Source organism: Theropithecus gelada, chromosome 2 (assembly GCF_003255815.1).
Source record: "Theropithecus gelada isolate Dixy chromosome 2, Tgel_1.0, whole genome shotgun sequence".
In the NCBI taxonomy this organism is placed as follows: Eukaryota; Metazoa; Chordata; class Mammalia; order Primates; family Cercopithecidae; genus Theropithecus; species Theropithecus gelada.
In genome coordinates, this window is record NC_037669.1 from 83,557,578 (window position 1) to 83,579,405 (window position 21,828).

General features: G+C 38.3%; 1 protein-coding gene across 11 annotated transcripts in view; it reads right to left on the reverse strand.

Annotated features, from left to right (window-relative positions):
- Positions 1–21,828, reverse strand: part of CCDC66 (coiled-coil domain containing 66) — a 57,692-nt gene that overhangs the window by 35,435 nt on the left and 429 nt on the right. For 7 of the 11 annotated variants that reach the window (XM_025375198.1, XM_025375200.1, XM_025375193.1 and 4 more), the window contains exons 2-7: positions 20,494–20,558; positions 19,820–19,845; positions 15,257–15,698; positions 13,044–13,209; positions 12,750–12,853; positions 10,271–10,392 (exon numbers count right to left, since the gene is read on the reverse strand). In XM_025375198.1, coding sequence (XP_025230983.1) covers positions 10,271–10,392; positions 12,750–12,853; positions 13,044–13,209; positions 15,257–15,698 — 834 coding nt within the window. In that variant the 5' untranslated portion in view covers positions 19,820–19,845; positions 20,494–20,558. Of the gene's footprint in view, positions 1–9,101; positions 9,194–10,270; positions 10,393–12,749; positions 12,854–13,043; positions 13,210–15,256; positions 15,699–19,819; positions 19,846–20,493; positions 20,559–21,828 lie in introns of all 11 variants that reach the window. The other 4 variants (XM_025375201.1, XM_025375194.1, XM_025375202.1 and 1 more) reach the window with 3 other exon arrangements.

The following is a 21,828-nucleotide window of genomic DNA, read 5'->3' on the forward strand; positions in this document are numbered from 1 at the left end:
TCTACATTCTTTAACTTTTATCTGATTTTCACAATCATAATAAACTCTGCCTTTATGGAGAGATCACACAACAGCTAAACACTTTGCACAATATTCTAGCAAAGCAAATGCATAAAGAACTAGAAAGTTCTCCTTGTTTCCTTCCACTATCCTTCACCAGAGTGAGACAATACCAACATTCTGCTTTTCGTGTGTGTGTTTGTGTGCGTATGTATGTGCTAGTCTTTTAAAGTATTTCTTTAAATATAGATATGGTTATAGTATATGCATTATTCTGCAACGTACTCTTTTCATTTCACAACGTCTTAAGAGACTTTTGTGTCAGCTACTCATTACTTTTTAACCATAAAATTCTTGTAAACTGTTTTAATTTTTACATTTTTCTGATCCATTTTTCTGATCCAGAAATGGTCTTTAAGACCTTTTCTATTAAAAGAAATATTTGGGAGAAATATTTTATATAATTATTCAGGTCTGAGTATGTCTTTATGTTCTCTTTATGTATGAACATCTTGTCTAGGCATTAAATATTTTAGCCCCACTATCTATTAAACCTTTATAAATATTGCTATACTATCTACAGAGGAGAAATCTAAGATCACTTTGATTTTTTTTGTCATTTTCTCATATTTAAATGCTTGAAGAAGTATATCCTTATTCTTGGTATTTGTAAACTTATTACCATATGCCTTCAAATTGGCCTCTTTTCATTCATTCAGCCTAACTTTCTTCTGGATCTAGAAAATTTTTTTCTATGAAACTTGATATATTATTACTTCTGTTTTCTTCTTTAGGAAAGCCTATGATTCAATATTGTATTTTTATAAGCTATTTATAATATCTTTGATACCAGATTTTTCATCTCTTTTGAAACTTCTTCCTATATTCTGGGAGTGTTCCCACAGCAATTTCTTCTTTTTCTTCATTGTAATTTAAATTTAATGTTTTACCAAGTATTTTTTCTTTCCTGTGATTGTATGTATTGTTTTCTTCCACTCACCTTATGTTGGGCCTATTCCTGTACAAAGACTTCCTGGACCAATTCAATTCCTTAAGATATGAGTAGATAAAAACTAAGTGAATGTTTTCTTAAAAAACTCTTAACTATGCTATACGAGGGGCTCTTCCTAAACTTGTATGACATGACAGAGGTGTATTTTATACTATCCTTTATGTTTTCTTGCATTTCACAAATATATATAATATTTTTAAAAGTCAGAAAGTTGGCCAGGCACAGCGGCTCAAGCCTGTAATCCCAGCCCTTTGGGAGGCGAAAGCAAATGGACTGATTGAACCCAGGAGTTTGAGACCAGCCGGAGCAACCCTGTCTCTACAGAATACAAAAAAGTAGTCAGTCATGGTGGGATGTGCCTGTAGTCCCAGCTACTTGTAAGGCTGAGATGGGAGGATTGCTTGAGCCCAGGGAGGTCAAGGCTACAGTTAGTTGTGACTGTGCCAGTGCACTTCAGCCTGGGTGACAGAGTGAGATGTTATCTCAAAAACTAATAATAATAATAATAAAGTTGAGAAGTCAAAAAAGGGAAAGATATGTAGAATTAAGTTATGATTATGCATATATGAGTATCTTGAGTATTAAGGTAGATCAAAGTTTATGTATCTACTCATCCAGAAAGCAAAATAGTACCAGAAGGATCCACATCAAACTCTTGCACTGGACAATGACCATCACTAAGATTCTACAAAAACACTTATAGAATAAATTCAGCAAAGTTGCAGTATATAAAATCAACACACAAAAATAAGTTGTGTTTCTATATACTAATCTATATACTAAAAAGAACAATTCTTCAAGGGTATTTAAAAATATTCTGGAGGAGGTTCCAAGATGGCCGAATAGGAACAGCTCCAGTCTGCGGCTCCCAGTGTGAGTTAACGCAGAAGACAGGTGATTTCTGCATTTCCAACTGAGGTACCAGGTTCATTTCACTGGGGCTTGTCAGACACTGGGTGCAGCCCACGGAGCAGGGCGGAGCATTGCCTCACCAGGGAAGCTCAAGGGGTCGGGGAATTCCGTTTCCTAGCAAAGGGAAGCTGTGACAGATGGTACCTGGAAAATCGGGACACTCCCACAGTAATACTGCACTTTTCCAACGGCCTCAGCAAATGGCACACCAGCAGATTATATCCCATGCCTGGTTCGGAGGGTCCCACGCCCACAGAGCCTCGCTCACTGCTAGCACAGCAGTCTGAGATCAAACTGCAAGGTGGCAGCAAGGCTGGGGAGGGGCGTCCACCATTGCTCAGGCTTGAGTAGGTAAACAGAGAGGCCTGGAAGCTCGAACTGGGTGGAGCCCACTGCAGCTCAAGGAGGCCTGCCTGCCTCTGTAGACTCCACCTCTGGGGGCAGGGCATAGCTGAACAAAAGGCAGCAGAAACTTCTGCAGACTTAAATGTCCTTGGTCTGACAGCTTTGAAAGGAGTAGTGCTTCTCCCAGCACAGAGTTTGAGATCTGAGAACGGACAGACTGCCTCCTCAAGTGGGTCCCTGACCCCCGAGTAGCCTAACTAGGAGACACCTCCCAGTAGGGGCTGACTGACACCTCATACAGCCACGTGCCCCTTTGAGACAAAGCTTCCAGAAGAAGGATCAGATAGCAAATTGCCGTTCTGCAACATTTGCTGTTCTGCAGCCTCCGCTGGTGATACCCAGGCAAACAGGGTCTGGAGTGGACCTCCAGCAAACTCCAACAGACCTGCAGCTGAGGGTCCTGACTGTTAGAAGGAAAAGTAACAAAGAGAAAGGACATCCACACCAAAACCCCATCTGTACATCACCATCATCAAAGACCAAAGGTAGATAAAACCACAAAGATGGGGAGAAACCACAGCAGAAAAGCTGAAAATTCTAAAAATCAGAGCGCCTCTTCTCCTCGAAAGGAACGCAGCTCCTCACCAGCAACAGTACAAAGCTGGACGGAGAATGACTTTGACAAGTTGAGAGAAGAAGGCTTCAGACGATCGGTAATAACAAGCTTCTCCGAGCAAAAGGAGGATGTTCAAACCCATCACAAAGAAGCTAAAAACCCTGAAAAACGATTAGACAAATGGCTAACTAGAATAAACAGTGTAGAGATGCCCTTAAATGACCTGATGGAGCTGAAAACCATGGCACGAGAACTAAGTGATGCATGCACAAGCTTCAGTAGACGATTTAATCAAGTGGAAGAAAGGGTATCAGTGATTGAAAATCAAATGAATGAAATGAAGTGAGAAGAGAAGTTGAGAGAAAAAGGAGTAAAAAGAAATGAACAAAGCCTCCAAGAAATATGGGACTATGTGAAAAGACCAAATCTATATCTTACTGGTGTACCTGAAAGTGACAGGCAGAATGGAACCAAGTTGGAAAACACTCTTCAGGATATTATCCAGGAGAACTTTCCCAACCTAGCGAGGCAGGCCAACATTCAAATTCAGGAAATACAGAGAACACCACAAAGATACTCCTCGAGGAGACCAACCCCAAGACACATAATTCTCAGATTCACCAAAGTTGAAATAAAGGAAAAAATGTTAAGGGCCAGAGAGAAAGGTCGGGTTACCCACAAAGGGAAGCCCATCAGACTAACAGCAGATCTCTCAGCAGAAACTCTACAAGCCAGAAGAGAGTGGGGGCCAATAGTCAACATTCTTAAAAAAAAGAATTTTCAACTCAGAATTTCATATCCAGCCAAACTAAGTTTTGTAAGTGAAGGAGAAATAAAATCCTTTACAGACAAACAAATGCTGAGAGATTCTGTTACCACCAGGTCTGCTTACAAGAGCTCCTGAAGGAATCACTAAACATGGAAAGGAGCAACCGGTACCAGCCACTGCAAAAACATACCAAATTGTAAAGACCATTGATGCTAGGAAGAAACTACATCAACTAACGAGCAAAATAACCAGCTAACATCATAATGACAGGATTAAATTCACAGATAAGAATATTAACCTTAAATGTAAATGGGCTAAATGCTCCAATTAAAAGACACAGACTGGCAAATTGGATAAAGAGTCAAGACCCATCAGTGTGCTGTATTCAGGAGACCCATTTCACGTGCAGACACACACATAGGCTCAAAATAAAGGGGTGGAGGAAGATCTACCAAGCAAATGGAAAACCAAAAAAAGCAGGGGTTGCAATCCTAGTCTCTGATAAAAAAGACTTCAAACCAACAAGCTCAGAAGAGACAAAGAAGACCATTACAACAAGAACAGCTAACTAACTTAAATATATATGCACCCAATACAGGAGCACCCAGATTCATAAAGCAAGTCCTTAGAGACCTACAAAGAGACTCAGACTCCCACACAATAATAATGGGAGACTTTAACACCCCACTGTCAACATTAGGCAGATCAATGAGACAGAAAGTTAACAAGGATATCCAGGAATTGAACTCAGCTCTGCACCAAGCAGACCTAACAGACATCTATAGAACTCTCCACCCCAAATCAACAGAATATACATTCTTCTCAGCACTACTTCACACTTATTCCAAAACTGACAGTTGGAAGTAAAGCACTCCTCAGCAAATGTAAAAGAACAGAAATCACAACAAACTGTCTCTCAGACCACAGTGCAATCAAACTAGAACTCAGGATTAAGAAACTCACTCAAAACCACTCAACTGCATGGAAACTGAACAACCTGAATGACTACTGGGTACATAACGAAATGAAGGCAGAAATAAAGATGTTCTTTGAAACCAATGAGAACAAAGACACAACACACCAGAATCTGTAGGCCACATTTAAAGCAGTATGTAGAGGGAAATTTATAGCACTTAATGCCCACAAGAGAAAGCAGGAAAGATCTAAAATTGACACCCTAACATCACAATTAAAAGAACTAGAGAAGCAAGAGCAAACACATTCAAAAGCTAGCAGAAGGCAAGAAATAACTAAGATCAAAGCAGAACTGAAGGAGACAGACACACAAAAAACCCTTCAAAAAAATCAGTCAAACCAGGAACTGGTTTTTTGAAAAGATCAACAAAATTGATAGACCGCTAGCAAGACTAATAAAGAAGAAAAGAGAGAAGAATCAAATATATACAATAAAAAATGATAAAGGAGATATCACCACCGATCCCACAGAAATACAAACTACCTTCAGAGAATACTATAAACACCTCTACGCAAATAAACTAGAAAATCTAGAAGAAATGGATAAATTCCTGGACACATACATCCTCCCAAGACTAAACCTGGAAGAAGCTGAATCCCTGAATAGACCAATAACAGGTTCTAAAATTGAGGCAATAATAGCCTACCAACCAAAAATAGTCCAGGACCAGACGGATTCACAATGGAATTCTACCAGAAGTACAAAGAGGAGCTGGTACCATTCCTTCTGAAACTATTTCAATCAATAGAAAAAGAGGGAATCCTCCCTAATTCATTTTATGAAGCCAACATTATCCTGATACCAAAGCCTGGCAAAGACACAACAAAAAAAGAGAATTTTAGACCAATATTCTTGATGAACATTGATGCAAAAATCCTCAATAAAATACTGGCAAACCGAATCCAGCAGCACATCAAAAAGCTTATCCACCACAATCAAGTTGGCTTCATCCCTGGGATACAAGGCTGTTTCAACATATGCAAATCAGTAAACGTAATCCAGCATATAAACAGAACCAAAGACAAAAACCACATGATTATCTCAATAGATGCAGAAAAGGCCTTTGACAAAATTCAACAGCTCTTCATGCTAAAAACTCTCAATAAACTAGGTATTGATGGGACATACCTCAAAATATTAAGAGCTATTTATAACCTTACACCATATAGAAAACTTAAAATAGATCAAAGACCTAAACATAAGAGCTAGAACTAGAAAACTCTTAGAAGAAAATACAGTCTGATTATCAGACTTGGCAATGATTTCTTTGATAAGACACCAAAAACACAGGCAACAAAAGAAAAGAGATAAAATGGACTTCATCAAAATTAAAGACTATTATCAAGAACGTGAAAAAGTAACTCACAGAATAGGAGAAAATAGTTGTGAATCATATATCTGGATAAGGGATTATCATACAAAATACATAAATCCTACAACTCAACAACAAAAAAACCCCAAAAAACCTGATTAAAATGGGCAAAGGATCTCAATAGGCATTTCTCCAAAGATGTGCAAATAGCCAATAAATATGTGGGAAAATGTTCCATATCAGTAATCATTGGGAAATGCAAATCAAAACCACAATGATACCATTTCACAACCATTGGGATGGATACTGTCAATAAATCAGAAAATAAGTGTTGGTGAGGATGTGGAGAAATTGAAACACAGTGCACTGTTGATGGAAATATACAATGGTACAGCTGCTGTGGAAAGCAGTGTAATCCTTTAACACAAAACTACAAAATTAAAATTGGTAAAAATTTAACATAAAAAATTTAAAAATTACCATACAATCTAGCAATTCCACTTCTGAGTACATACCCAAAAGAACTGAAGCAGGAACTCAGAAAGATTATTTATACACCAATGTTCATAGCAGCATTATTCCCAATAGCCAAAAGGTAGAAACAATCCAGATTTCTACCCATGGATTAATGGATAAAGAAAACATGGTATATACATACAATAGATGTTATTTGGCATTAAAAAGAAATGAAATTCTGACACATACTACAGTATGGGTAAACCTTGAGGACATTACGCTAAGTGAAATAAGCCAGTCAGAGGCTGAGACAGGAGGATCACTTGAATCCAGGAGTTCGAGGCTGGAGTGCAACATGACTGCACCTGTTCAGCCTGGGCAACAAAGTGAGACCCCCAACTCTTTAAATTATAAGTAGAACAAAACTTCATTAGCATTTGTTCTGTTGTCAGTCACTATTCTAAGCACTTTATATGCATTACCTCATGTTTTAACAATCAAAGCTTTGGTGACTGCCTACAACCAAACTTCTTTCCCTCCCAATTATATAAAGAGGCTAACTAGATTATTCAAATAGTATAAATAGTTGTGGCTACAGCTGGGATTTCTGAAAACAACAGCTCTAAGGTATTTGAGAAGAGGGCTTTTTTGTTACACAGCAAATTCCTTTTCCCTCAATAACATGTCTCCAATTTTGTACCACAATCACATACAAATACATAAAAACTGCATTTAAATAGTAAAAAAAGGCCGGGCGCGGTGGCTCAACCCTGTAATCCCAGCACTTTGGGAGGCCGAGGCGGGTGGATCACGAGGTCAGGAGATCGAGACCATCCTGGCTAACATGGTGAAACCCCGTCTCTACTAAAATACAAAAAACTAGCCGGGCGTGGTGGCGGGCGCCTGTAGTCCCAGCTACTCGGAGGCTGAGGCAGGAGAATGGCGTAAACCCGGGAGGCGGAGCTTGCAGTGAGCCGAGATCGCGCCACTGCACTCCAGCCTGGGTGACACAGCGAGACTCCGTCTCAAAAAAAAAAAAAAAAAAAAGTAAAAAAAATGAGCCAGTAATCATACTCTTTTAACTCTTGGTTGTCCAGTCCTGGATATTGCATGTGTTTCATTTTCTAGTTCACCCATCATAAACCCCCACAACTTTTGTTTCCAAAAATTTTTTAAATAACTTTACTGGGATTTTTTATTATTAAAAAAAAGATACACATGAGGAATAAAAGTAAAATTCTAAGTCCCCCAACTAACTGAATGGATCATCTTTTGGCCAAGGGGACCCAAAAGTGCCTTGAAAACTGAGTTCTTGGCCATGAGTGGATGGGGGAATCAGACACACCACATTATACCTCCTCCCTCCCTGGCTAACCACTATTTAGCCTAAAGGCTAAACAGAAACCAGCCCTTCAAAAGATGCCAGCACTGACACCAACCAACCACCTGATGCTTCTGGCCAAAAGGTTTGTGTCCTCTGCTTCACTTTTTGATGTCAGAGGGCTGAAAACTCTACCCTTGGATCATGCCAACGCTGCCATTTTTTGTACATGGGACCCATGAAGGGGCATAAAACTCAATTGTGTATGTGTCTTTCTCCTTTAATAAATATTCATGACTCCTCGTATTGCTTATTAAATATGTATATTCAGCCACTTCACTCAGCATAAATTCCTGTTCCCTTCCCCACCACCTTGAAGTTTTTGCCTCCTGGCCCGCCAAAGGCTATGCTTCCCAGCCTGTCAGAATGGCCATGCTGCAGGTTGCAACCACTGATGAGAAATACAGTTCTCCTTTCCAAATTCATGAGCCTCATCATTTCATCAGCTGATAAATACTATCATTGAAAAATATATACGAAATATTTTAAAACCTAAAAGTCACCTCAAATGGTTCTTTACTTGCATTAACAATCATGATATGGATTATCCCCAGATAATAAATGACCTAAAAAGCCATGCAAAGTAAGAAATAATAAATTATATATTGACATTTCAACTGAAAATTTGGCAACTGAAATTAACATTTTTAGCATTACAGATTTTTTATCCTGATGTTGAAAATAAAAGCCAACAACTGATCCTCACCAATTTCATGAAAACTTAAGTTTTAGCTACAGTTTTTAACGGTGTCTGCATACAACTTCTAAACTTTACACACTTAAAATTATCACCCAGAGCTATAGAATTTTCCAAAATGAGTTCTACCAAGACAACATTATTGCCTTTTCAGTCAAAGTGCTTTTGGGATTGTGGGCAAATGCAATTCAGATTTCATTCCTTTTGTTAATGTAAAATTATCAACAGACAACAAAAGTATTCAATGTAGGCAAGTCAGCTCTACACGAAGCAGAACACACAGCCATGCAAAAAAATTAACTTGAAGGGGTTCTATAAGAAATTTACCTAATTAGGCCACAGTGCCAAAAATATCTACCACCAGAATCATATCTTTAGGAGAACCATCCCTTTAGGTCACTGCATTATTTTCAGAATACATTTGCTAAAATGTAAATGTTCACAAGGAAGAAGGGAAATAAATGTAAAAAAGAAACGAAGGCGAATGAAGCATAATACACTCAAGTAAAAATTAACTGATAACTAAAAATAAGTAGGACTTAAGATTCTCTCCTTCAAGGAAAATAGGTTAGAGGTCAAACACTAAAAGGTTTAAATATCCAAAGTACTGACACTTAGGACTTACCGCTAAAGTCTGACTAGCTCTAAGTAGTGAATGCCCCATCAGCTTGGCCCACCATCACCTGGCTAGGAGACTGTGATAGAATGCTTGAAGAGCTAGCAGAAGTATAAAAATCAATAGAAAAACAGTGACACTGTTTCTTTACCCAAAATTACCACAGATAAAATTTAAAAATCACAAAAGCACTACACAAGGCACACTTGGCATATGCGTATATTTGATAGCTAAACACTTACACATAGTTAGTGGTAGAGTTTTGTATTCACTTCAAAAATTGCAGACCTCCTTTATAAGACTCCAAAGGAGGTGCTTGGGAGCCTCTACACTCACCTAATGACAACGAGACAACTTAGAGAATGTAAATAGAGACCGGTTGAGGTCATAATTAAATTCAAAATAACACTGTTTTAAAATACCATTATGAGCCAGGCCCAGTGGCTCACACCTACAATCCCAGCTACTCAAGAGGCCAAGGTGGGAGGATCACTTGGGGTCAGAAGTTCGACACTAGCCTGGGCAACACAGTGAGACCCTGTCTCTAAAAAAAATTTTTTTTTAATTAGCTGGGCATGGTGGAGTGCACCTGTAGTACCAGCCATTTGGGAGGCAGAGGCAGGAGGACCCCTTCAGTCCAGGAGTTCAAGGCTGCAGGGAACTACGATTTCACCACTGCACTCCTGCCCAAGCAACAGAGCAAGACCCTGTTCCTTTAAAAAACAAACACACACACACACACACACATACACACACAAAAACCCAACAATATGACAAGTTTTTTAAAATAGGCTGGGCGCGGTGGCTCATGCCTGTAATCCCAGCACTTTGGGAGGTCGGGGCCAGCAGATCACATGAGGCCAGGAGTTGGAGACCATCCTGGGTAATGTGGTGAAATCCCATCTCTACTAAAAATACAAAAAATTAGCTGGTCGTGGTGGTTAGTACCTGTAGTCCCAGCTACTCGGGAGGCTGAGGCAGGAGAATTGCTTAAGCCCGGGAGGGGTAGGTTGCAGCAAGCTGAGATTGTGCCACTGCACTCTAGCTTGGACAACAAGAGATAAACTCCGTCTCAAAAAAAAAAAAAAAAAATTTTTTTTTTTTAATAAGCTTTAAAAATAAATTCTGTAATATGAACACTGCTTAGCATTTTAAAAATTGCAATTAAGATGTCTTACCCTAGATTGGTCAAGAATTTGAAGTTTTTCCCATATTATTTTATCACTTTCAGATTTTTTCCAAGGATCATTCCATTTTTCAGAAACTTCTTTTTCTTTCTTCTTTAGAGCAACCTGTTCATCTGTAAATAATGTCCTTTTTAAAAACATGTACAAAAACTGTAAAAAAAGAACCATGTAAACAAATCATGACTTTCTTAATGCAGATACCAATACGGATCTAATCAAAACTTTTTTTTAGGAAGGAGATTAACTCACGAAGTAGAGAATAATTTTTTAGGGACACAGAATAAGAAAAAATTTAATCAGAACCAAAGTTAAGTATGGTACAATTTCATTATCACAATTACCAATAAGGAGCAATTTTTTTGGAATAAATTATTTTATATTTTGTCAATTATCATGAGGTTCTAGTTTCCTGTAATGTTCATTCAATTATTATTAAGAGAATTAAAAGCTAGAATTCTGAAGTAGAGAACTATGGGTTAAAATTCAAGTTCAAGAATTTCCTAGCTATGTGACTGTTAGCAAGCTGCTGGTAAGCTTTTTTTTTTTTTTTTTTTTTTTTGGATATAGAGTCTCATTCTGTCACCAGGCTGGACTGCAATGGCGCGATCTCAGCTCACTGCAATCTCCGCCTCCCCGGGTTCAAGAGATTCCCCTGCCTCAGCCTTCCAAGTAGCTGGGGCTACAGGAGCACATCACCACACCCGGCTAATTTTTTGTATTTTAGTGGAGACAGGGTTTCACCATGTTGGCCAGGATGGTCTCTATCTCCTGACCTTGTGATCCACCTGCCTCAGCCTCCCAACATGCTGGGATTACAGGCGTGAGCCCACCGCACCCGGCCAACTGCTGGTAAACTTTCTAAGCCTTGGTTTCTTCTATAAAATGGGGATAATACTAGTGCCTATCTCAATATAGGGCTTGGCACAAAGTAAATATTCAATAAATGTTAGCTATTATTTCTTAATTGCTAACAAGTAAAAAACGTAAAACCCTGTGTCTGACAGATATAGTCAAAACTAAACCCCCAATGAACAGTTCTTTAAATACAAATTCAATGATATATGGCCGGGCGCGGTGGCTCAAGCCTGTAATCCCAGCACTTTGGGAGGCTGAGACGGGCGGATCACGAGGTCAGGAGATCGAGACCATCCTGGCTAACACGGTGAAACCCCGTCTCTACAAAAAGAAATACAAAAAACTAGCCGGGCGATGTGGCGGGCGCCTGTAGTCCCAGCTACTCGGGAAGCTGAGGCAGGAGAATGGCGTGAACCCGGGAGGCGGACCTTGCAGTGAGCTGAGATCCGGCCACTGCACTCCAGCCTGGGCGACAGAGCGAGACTCCGTCTCAAAAAAAAAAAAAAAAATTCAATGATATATAAATTTAAATTCCAAGAATGTTACTGGAAGCATGACTTAAATAGAGGCGCTTTACTGAGACAAATTTAAAAAAAAAAGTAAACTGAGTTTTAAAATAATTAAAGCATAAGGCCGGGTGTGGTGGCTCATGACTGTAATCCCAGCACTTTGGGAGGCCAAGGCAGGCCGATCGCCTGAGGTCAGGAGTTCGAGACCAGCCTGGCCAACATGGTGAAACCCCATCTCTACTAAAGATACAAAAAGTAAGTTGGGCATGGTGGTGGGCGCCTGTAATCCCAGCTACTCAGGAGGCTGGAGCAGGAGAATCACTTGAACCCAGCAAGAGGAAACTGCAGTGAGTTGAGATGGCGCCATTGCACTCCAGCTTGGGCAACAAGAATGAAACTCCATCTCAAAACAACAACAACAACAAAAATGATTAAAGCACAAAACATTCCGGTCATTTCCAAGTAGTTCTTTTTCTTTTTTTTGTAGAGATGGGGTCTCGCTCTGTTGCTCCAGCAGGCGGATGTTGAACCCCTGGCCTCAAGCAATCCTCCCACCTCGGCTTTCCAAAGTGCTGGGATTACATGTGAGCCACTCACCTGGTTTTGCTTATCTCTTTTTCTATGTCACCCATCCCAGCCAAGTTAGTGATGGCCTCACAAGACTTACTAGTTTTTCAACTAGAGTGAAGCCCATCTCATGCCTTTGGCATAGCTATTCTTAAGAAATACAACTGCTAGGTCACACATTTTTGCAAATTGTGATATGCAGACCCCAAGTTTAGTCAAAGAAGTAATGGATATTTCTTAGTCACTAACGAAATTTCAAGACTATAACAGAAATCTGTAATTTCAAGCAATTCTCCTGCCTCAGCCTCCCAAGTAGCTGGGACTATAGGCGCACACCACCACGTCCAGCTAATTTTTATATTTTTAGTAGAGATGGGATTTCACCATATTGGCCAGGGTGGTCTCGATCTCTTGCCCTCCTGATCTGCCCGCCTCAGCCTCCCAAAGTGCTGGGATTACAGGTGTGAGTCACTGCGCCCGGCTTCAATACATATTCTTTAACCCAATAAAACTATAATAAAGGTATAAAAGTTACCTACCTAGCTCTTTCCTCCACTGGGCTTTTTTTGCTTCCAACGAACTTCTATCACGTTCCCTTTCCCCCAGAGTACTGAATATATCAGCTGGTTTCCATTCATTCTCTCTAAGGTAAAACACAAAAGATAATAGAAACTGTATCATACATTTCTATACAACTAACTCCATAAATATTAAGTAATAAGCTTTTAAATAGCTCTAAGTATTCAGAGTAACTATTTCACATGCAAGTAAAGGAAAAGCAAAACCATATTCCAAAGATGACCACACAATAGTGACAGACAGGAGTTACATACATGGCAATTTTTTGCTCACACTGCTTAGATGTATCCTGATGTTCATTTAAGACAGATTTACTTTCAGCTGGGACAGATGAAACCATTTCAGTTTTTTTGAATAATCCCATAATATTCTCATCCTTTGGCTGATTAGAGATACTGTTTAAATGTAGACTATATTGACCTAGGAGGTAAAATACAAGTTTTAAAATTACCACTAAATTACATCTATTTTAATACTTGACATAGTGCTATACAGTTCTTACATGTCTTATACGTTACTTAAATTAACTCTCAAAACAATCCTTGAGGTGGCTTTAAGCTTCCCTTCCCGTCAAAAAGAAAAAAGGAAGCAGGGTGTGGTGGCTCACACCTGTAGTCCCAGAACTTTGGAAGGCTGACGCGGGCAGATTGCTTAAGCTCATGAGTTAAAGATCAGCCTGGGCAACATGACAAAACCCCGTCTCTACAAAAAATACAAAAATTAGATAGATGTGGTGGCACGTGCCTGTAGTCCTAGCTATTTGGGAGGTTGAGGTGGGAGGATGGGTTAAGCCCAAGAGGTGGAGGTTTCAGTGAGCGGAGATTGTGCCACTGCACTCCAGCCAGATCCCACCTCAAAAAAAAAAAAGGAAACTGAAGCCCAGAGGTTAAATGGCTTGCTCATGACCACAGTCCTACAGTTTCTTATATCAAATAAGGAAGAAAACAAGCTAGCAACAACAGAAAACAAATCTCCATTTCCTCTTGCCAACATGCTTTTAAAAATAAAAACTGGCCGGGCGCAGTGGCTCACGCCTGTAATCCCAGCACTTTGGAAGCCCGAGGCGGGTGGATCATGAGGTCAGGAGATCTAGACCATCCTGGCTAACAACGTGAAACCCTGACTCTATTAAAAATACAAAAAATTAGCCGGATGTGGTGGCGGGTGCCTGTAGTCCCAGCTACTTGGGAGGCTGAGGCAGGAGAATGGCGTGCACCCGGGAGGCAGAGCTTGCAGTGAGCCGAGATTGCGCCACTGCGCTCCAGCCTGGGCGACACAGCAAGATTCCATCTCAAAAAATGAATAAATATATAAAAATTATAACACAAATCACAATCTAAAGGGGAATAAATACAAATATCTTGATAAATACTCATTACCTTGACATTACTTTTCTTATTTAGCTGTGAAATCAGTGGAAAACCTTTTCATGAATTGTCTCTATGTCCCAGCCATAATATCAAAATCAGATGTTTTACAGAGGGCTCATGGGCTGGCTCAAGAAATGTTCTGATTTCTTTTGAATGTGCTAGTTCTCCCAATGAAGAGAAAGCATACTTAATATGAATGTCTATATGATTAGGCAAATTCTGCTTTTAACTTTGTTGATATGATCTCTCATTATGCCTAATAAGCAGGTTGTTGCTAGAATTTTAGCCCTAAAGACAAAATCCAGCTCCCTCATTTTACCAAGAATAATCTATAACAAGAGAGTAAAGAATTCCATCTTGAGTATCATGGGAATATACAGGAGTTACTGGGTCCCCAAACCATTTGTGGGGCCTCTCCATGTGAACTGTTAATTTTTTATTTATTTCACTATTGCCTAATAAAATTTTAGATATTTCTATTGTCTTCATATTCGCAATTCCTTATCCCAAAGTGGAAATTAGAAGGCTTTTAAAAACATGATGCAATGCCAGGACTTGTGAAAGAGAAAGCTTGTAACACTCTACTGTTCATTCCAAATCTGTGTTAACTTTGTTTTTTAAAAAAAGTACTGCCAATTCTTAGCATGGAATGAGGAACAGGAAGATTAAATGCAGCAGCCAGGAAAGCAGTGTTTTTCAGCAACTCAAGTCAAATAGTCATAGTAAAGTTTCCTTAATTTTCACTGGAAATACCATAATCGGTTTTTTTCTTAACAATGTTTCATATAACTATTTTAAATATGAGTAAAGCTTCCTATATTCTAAAATAAATATAATAGTTTTTTGTACTAACATTTTTTCTAAAATCCACAGAAACTGGGTTTCTTAATATTCTGAGCACTAACCTTAAAATATGGCACAACTATAAAAATAATTTTGCACATCAGAGAAAGTCCTCTAAAAGAACAATTATTTTAATAGATTGACAGGTTAAATTAGAATTTAAGAGTCACAGTTACATAAAACCCAATGAATCTGACATTCTAAAACACACATTGAAAAAATCAAAATTCATGAAAACTTTAGAAAAATCTTACTTTTTGCCTCCTTTCCATTCTCAGTCAGGGAAAGAGATCTATTTCCTTGGTTTACAGTCATCAAAATCTGTTGTAGTTGGTCTTGTGTTAGACACACCAAACTGCTCTTCATGTTTTCAGCTGTGATGTGTTTTTTGTGAGGCTTCTGTTTAGCTACTAGAGATGTATTTACGGTGTTTCTAGTCTTCTGTATATTAGGGGTTGCAGGTGAAATCTCTTTCTGGATATGAAGACAGTCTTTATCTACACATTGTTTACATAAATCCTTAATGGATGAAAAAGTCATTCCATTTTTTTCACCTTTTGCCTGTGATGTTTCTGAACCAACTGTCTTCTTTTGCAAAAGCTTTTCACTTCCTATACAAGTATCTTGTGTTGATTTTAGAATGTGCCCAGTTTTTGTTCTTAAAGGACATTTTGCAATCTTGGTCTTATTTCCCATCTGTTAAAACACCAGAAGCTTATTCTTTATAACTGTCCAAGAAAAATCAACAATTATCTTTATTTATATGATCTGTGATAAATCAGTCCTCTAAACTTTTTTCCATTTTGCTATTTAGGTAATATAACCATAAGAAACTAACTCTTAATACTTCCAAATCTTCATCAACAACTAGAAATTATCTTACTTCAGGAACTTTTATTATAGTTGTTATAGGACAACTCCACTATACTCCAGCTTTGAATCTAGTGTCATTAGATTATACCACCTACATTACCTCTTTTCTTTTTTTTTTTTTAATAAAAAAAATTTTTTAACTACTTTCTTTTGACACAGCGTTTCACTCTGTTGCCCAGGCTGGAGTGCAACAGCACGATCTCAGCTCACTGCAACCTCCACCTCCCGGGTTGAAGAATTCTCCCGCCTCAGCCAGCTGAGTAGCTGGGATTACAGGTGCCCACCACCACGCCTGGCTAATTTTGTATTTTTAGTAGAGACGGGATTTCTTAGCCAGGCTGGTCTCAAACTCCTAACCTCAGGTGATCCACCCGCCTTGGCCTCCCAAAGTGCTGGGATTACAGGCGTGAGCCACTATGCCCAGCCATTTTTCATTATTATAAAGACAATGTTCAATGGATTTGTTTAGTATCAGCTGACTTCACAATTTATATGGGGCCAGGATCCCAAGACCAGTACAAATCAGAGAAAAGTAACATTTTTAAATATAAAACGTGGACTGGGTGCAGTGGCTCACACCTGTAATCCCAGCACTTTGGGAGGCCGAGGTGGGTGGACTGCCTGAAGTCAGGAGTTCAAGGCCAGCCTGGCCAACATGGTAAAACACCATCTCTACTAAAAAAAAATATACAAAAAACATAGCTGGGCGTGGTGGTGGGTGCCTGTAATCCCAGCTACTCAAGAGGCTGAAGCAAGAGAATTGCTTGAACCCAGGAGGCGGAGGTTGCAGTGAGCCGAGATCATGCCACTGCACTCCAGCCTGGGCAACAACAGCGAAACTTCATCTCTAAAACAAACAAACAAAAAATATACATATAAAATGTGCTACCTAGCACTAATATTACAAATACCTTTTAGTATGTCACTGATTCTCACATGCAGACATACTCATAAAAATTTTTTTATTGTTTTATAGTTCAACTAATCTTTGAGACTATTTTAAGTGTAAGAGTTTTAGAATCCATTATTTTAATAAATTACTTATGACACTGGACTATGTGTAGTTTCCCATTTCTCTTCCTATAAACCTAAGAAATTAGGCAAGTAACCAAGTTTACTTCATTACCATGGACTGAAGAAAAATGTAGGAGAGGCTAGGCACAGCAGCTCACACCTATAATCCCAGCACTCTGGGACGATGAGGCAGGAGGATCGCTTGAGCCCAGGAATTTGAGACAAGCCTGGGCAACACAGGAGGACTCTCGTCTATACAAAAAATTTTTAAAAATTAACTGAGCATGGTGGTGTGGGCATGTGCCTGTAGTCCTAGCTACTTGGGAGGCTGAGGCAGGAGGATCCCTTGAGCCCAGGAGGTTGAGGCTGCAGTGAGCCATAATTGTTCCACTGCACTCCAGCCTGGACAAAGAGAGAGAGCCTGTCTCAAAAAAGAAAAAAAAAGAAAAAAGAAAAATGCACAGATTTTGATAGAATTAGGAAAGCACTTTGACCACATATATGTTAAACTTGATGATAATGAGATAGAGTTCAGCTGTGTTTAAAGAACACACTATGGAGATTACAATAATTCAACCAGTGGGAAATGGGAAAAAAGAGAAAAAAGACTTTTGGCGTTGTAGTAACTCAGGAGCTTACCCCATTAGAAGGAACAAAGAAAAGCACTATGCAGACAGAATTCATGAATAACTTGCAGAAAAGAGAATTCAACATCTAGCTGCCGAACTGTGAAATTTGGGAAACTAAAAAACAAAATAAAAAAGGAAGAAAATACTACTGATTTTGGTGTTTATAGTCTGTGAAGAGCAAAAAGAAATGAGAAGGATCTCTGTAACCTCTATCAATATGGGAAGATAAACTTGAAAACAATCAATACAGAAGGGAAACTTAGGTTGCATCAGTATTTTGAAGTCCCAAATGCAATAGGGATAAACCCAATTTGCTTTAAAGCAGTAAACAATTTAGGCTCAACATTAGTTGAGAACATATTAGTTACTCTTAAAAAAAAAAAAAATCCTAAAACACCTCTTGACAGCTGATAGAATTTCTTAATTAAAAATTAAAAGTCTAGTAATCAAAAGTCCAAAACTAGTAACTTTATTATAGGCCTACCAAAAATCCAAGACTAGTAATTCTGTTCATTATAGGCTTATAAAAGGGATCTTCAGATGTTTTGAGTTGGTTAAAATGACAATAAAATGTCTTCACAAATGTGGCTTCTGTAACAAATCAGCCTGGAGAAGATAAAAATCAACCATTACAAATAGCTTTTCATCTAGGTACTTGATAAAGGCCACTGTATTTGTAAATGTGTTTCAAATAACAGCAGTTAGTTGCAATTTTTAACAGGGAAAGGGGTAGGAATAACATACAATCTGTAGTCTGTGATTAGGGGAGCATACAGGGTATATAACTATATGATAGAGAAAGAGAAACAATTTTTATATGTAGCTTGTGGAATTGTTCTGATCATCTTCACCTATTTATTGAGGGATATTTTGGGTACTCCAGCAACTTCTTCACCTTGATTAAACCTGCAAGTAAAGCCATCAAGGGCTTAGAGTTGAAGGGCAAAGTGATACATCATCCAAACTGGGTTCTATCCACAGACAAGTAAAGACTTTAAGACATTGTAAAGATAAAAGAAAAGGGGGCTGTAGTAAATTATGGAAGAGGAGAAGATAAATTCCTACTGATATTAATCTAAAAATTAAAAAAGAAATAGGTAACAAGAAAAGTAGAAGTATCAAAAAAGTTGGCTTTTTTTTGTTTTTGTTTTTTGAGAAGGAATTTTGCTCTGTTGCCCAGGCTGGAGTGTAGTGGTGCGATCTCGGCTCACTAGTGGTGTGATCTCGATCTACAACCTCCATCTCCAGAGTTCAAGTGATTCTTCTGCCTCAGCCTCCTAAGTAGCTGGGACTAGCACCACCATGCCTGGCTAATTTTTGTATTTTTAGCAGAGATGGGGTTTCACCATGTTGTCCAGGCTGGCCTTGAACTCCCGACCTCAGGTGATCCACCCACCTTGGCCTCCCAAAGTGCTGGGATTATAGGCGTAAGCCATCATGCCTAACCTCAAAAAAATTTTTTTAATGATAATTCCAGCCTATGCAACATAATGAGATCCCATCTCTACTAAAAATTTAAAACATTAGCCGGGCATGGTGGCTCATGCACATGGTCCCAGCTACTCAGGAGGCTGGAGGAGGAAGATATGCAGCCATGATTATGCCACTACACTCCAACCTGGGTGACACAATGAGACTCTGTCTCAAAAATTAAAATAAACATAGTGATAATGTATTTTGCAGAAGAAAAGCACAATAGATTCCTGATAAGGGAAAATAATTTAAAAGGAAAACTACCCTTAAGCTCAAGTGCAACCTTTTAAAGGAAAAAGCTAAATGCATGCTACAATTTGTGAATTCAATTTCCCCTTTGGTGTGGGCAAATGGACTTTGAGTATGAAAAGAAAAAACATTTGCTTAAAGTCTGAATATCTATTTTTAAAGATCTCTGGAGCTGCACTGTCCAGTACAGTCCATTATCCATTAAATTTCATTAAAAATTAATGGAAATTAGAAATTCAGTTGCTCAGTCATACTAGCTACATTTTAAGTGCTCAATAACTACACATGACTAGTGGCTTCCATATTCGATAATACTGACTTTATTAATGAACACTTCCATTAATACAGACGCTTTACTGAATAGCACTTATCTAGAGGAAGAGGTTCTATTGGGCTTTTTAAACCTAAAATGATTCAATTTCTGTGAAAGGACCAATCTGAAAGCAAGAAAATAACTTCTCACTATAATTCCAAATCCCTCACAACACTTGATATTTCCCAGGAATTATTTTCTAACCACTGTAAAGAAAACTGCATTTTACATTCGAAAACAGGTCAGGTCAAAGTCATATGGCTTACCTTCACAGAAATTTTTGATTTACGTTCTACAAAAGAAAAAAAAAATTACTAAACTGTCCACCAAAAACATACTAAGGTGGTCATGCAAGAAAACTGTAATTAATATTGTTGTAAGATTTTAAAGTGGCAATATTATCCTCGAAAGCACTAACTTTAGATCTTGACTGAGTGTTCTTTCCTAATCCAGTTCAAGTATTTACTTCTATTTTATTTTTGTTTTTATCTTTCCAAGGAAAAATATAAACAGAAAAAAATGCGAAGGAGAAGATACCAAAGTACACTGAGATTAAAAACGAATACTAAAAGTGACTTTAGCATTTTACTGTGGTCTTATTATAAACTTTTCTCAAATGATACATTCTTTACGTGGAAAGAACATAATTACATAAATTTCACTTGTATTATTCCTCAGGCAATAAGGATATTTGCTATATGCAAATATAATGAACACGCACTACACTGGGACATTAAATGTTATGAGTCCGAATACTGACAGTAGTAAGCAGTGTTGTAATCCGATTTGGCTAGAAGTAAATTTGAAGAAGTTTGAGGAAACAGCTTTTTTCAAAATATTTAAATATCACTCTATTACAAGCAAAAAGTCGGTTGAACTAATATAAATTTTATTTACGAATTTAAAATTTAACATTTCAGATTTCTGTAACATAACATACCATATGGAGACAATATTAGCTTGGTTTTTCCATCCAGTAATTCAGTTTCAAGCTTTAAACCATCTCTGCAATAAAAAAAGAAAGTTGTCTCTCATTTTTAACAAACCGCAACATTTTAAATAACCAGAAATTTTCATTTGAACCTTGACAATAAATCCATTATTTTGAATTTATGCAGAAATCTTGTACACATCAAACCAGTTTTTTTATTAAAAACTTTTGTTTTGCAATCCAAGATAAAACCCACAACTACAGGGAAAATTCTTGAAACTCTTCAATAATACAAGCATTGTTATCATTAACCTGAAACCTCATTTTGTTATTGGTAAACTATCAATTCAGTTATACCACCTTTTTTTTTTTTTTTATAATTCTAGACTGGAAAAAATAATGCTGTTAGCAAAACGCCTCACATAAGTTAAAGGAGCAAGATATATTTAACCACCATTCATTAGTTTCATAATGAACTCAAGACTAACACATTCTATGGAGTGCTGGAGCATCGTAAATGACTACTAACAACGCCATCAAGTTTAGTAACTGCTTGAGCAAAGAGTACCACTTTGAATATTTCAAATAATACATATTGATATTTAGTATGATATTTAGTATATTTATACGTGTATGTCAAAAGCAAAGGCATAAAGTAACAGCAGGCACTGCCAACAAAACTTGAATGTCTGTTAAGGTCCTAAAACTCCACTGAAAACAAAAATGGCAGCCCATACATACAGTCCACAATTCAGAGAAAATTAAATCCAGCAAGCCAGTCAAGGGAGAGAGAGGCTGGGAAAGGTCTGATTAGAAATGCGAAATTTGCGGTGCTGCTCAGGTAGGGGAAATCAAATTACCTCAACTATTAAAGGTAAAACACTGGAAAGAATAGGTTTTACGGCTTTCCCTATTGCAGGGTTATGAACAGATCATGTTTATGTTGGTGAAACGTCACCAAGAAAGAAAAGACCTTGAATGGTAAAGTATCTTCAATGACGCACTACACTGTAATCTCCTTAAGGGACACGCTATCTTATTTATTTCCATATCCTCAGATTCTAAAACATAACAACATTTGCTGAACGATGTGTAGTTAAGTGTGAGTTTGGTGGCTTTTCATCTTAAAATATCAAACCTGCGAGTGATTTAAGACCATGCACCAGTCCTTTTTATTTATTCACCCCTACGTAAGGAGCGCCTACTAGGTGTTAGGCGCTGGTACTACATCGATTTCTTGAGAAGCCTCGGTTCCCCGCCTCGTGCACCTAAAACTAATCTGGGCGCTCCAACATTCTGCAAGACTCCAAAAACAAGGTGGCGAAGAACCCGGGGCGTGGGCCA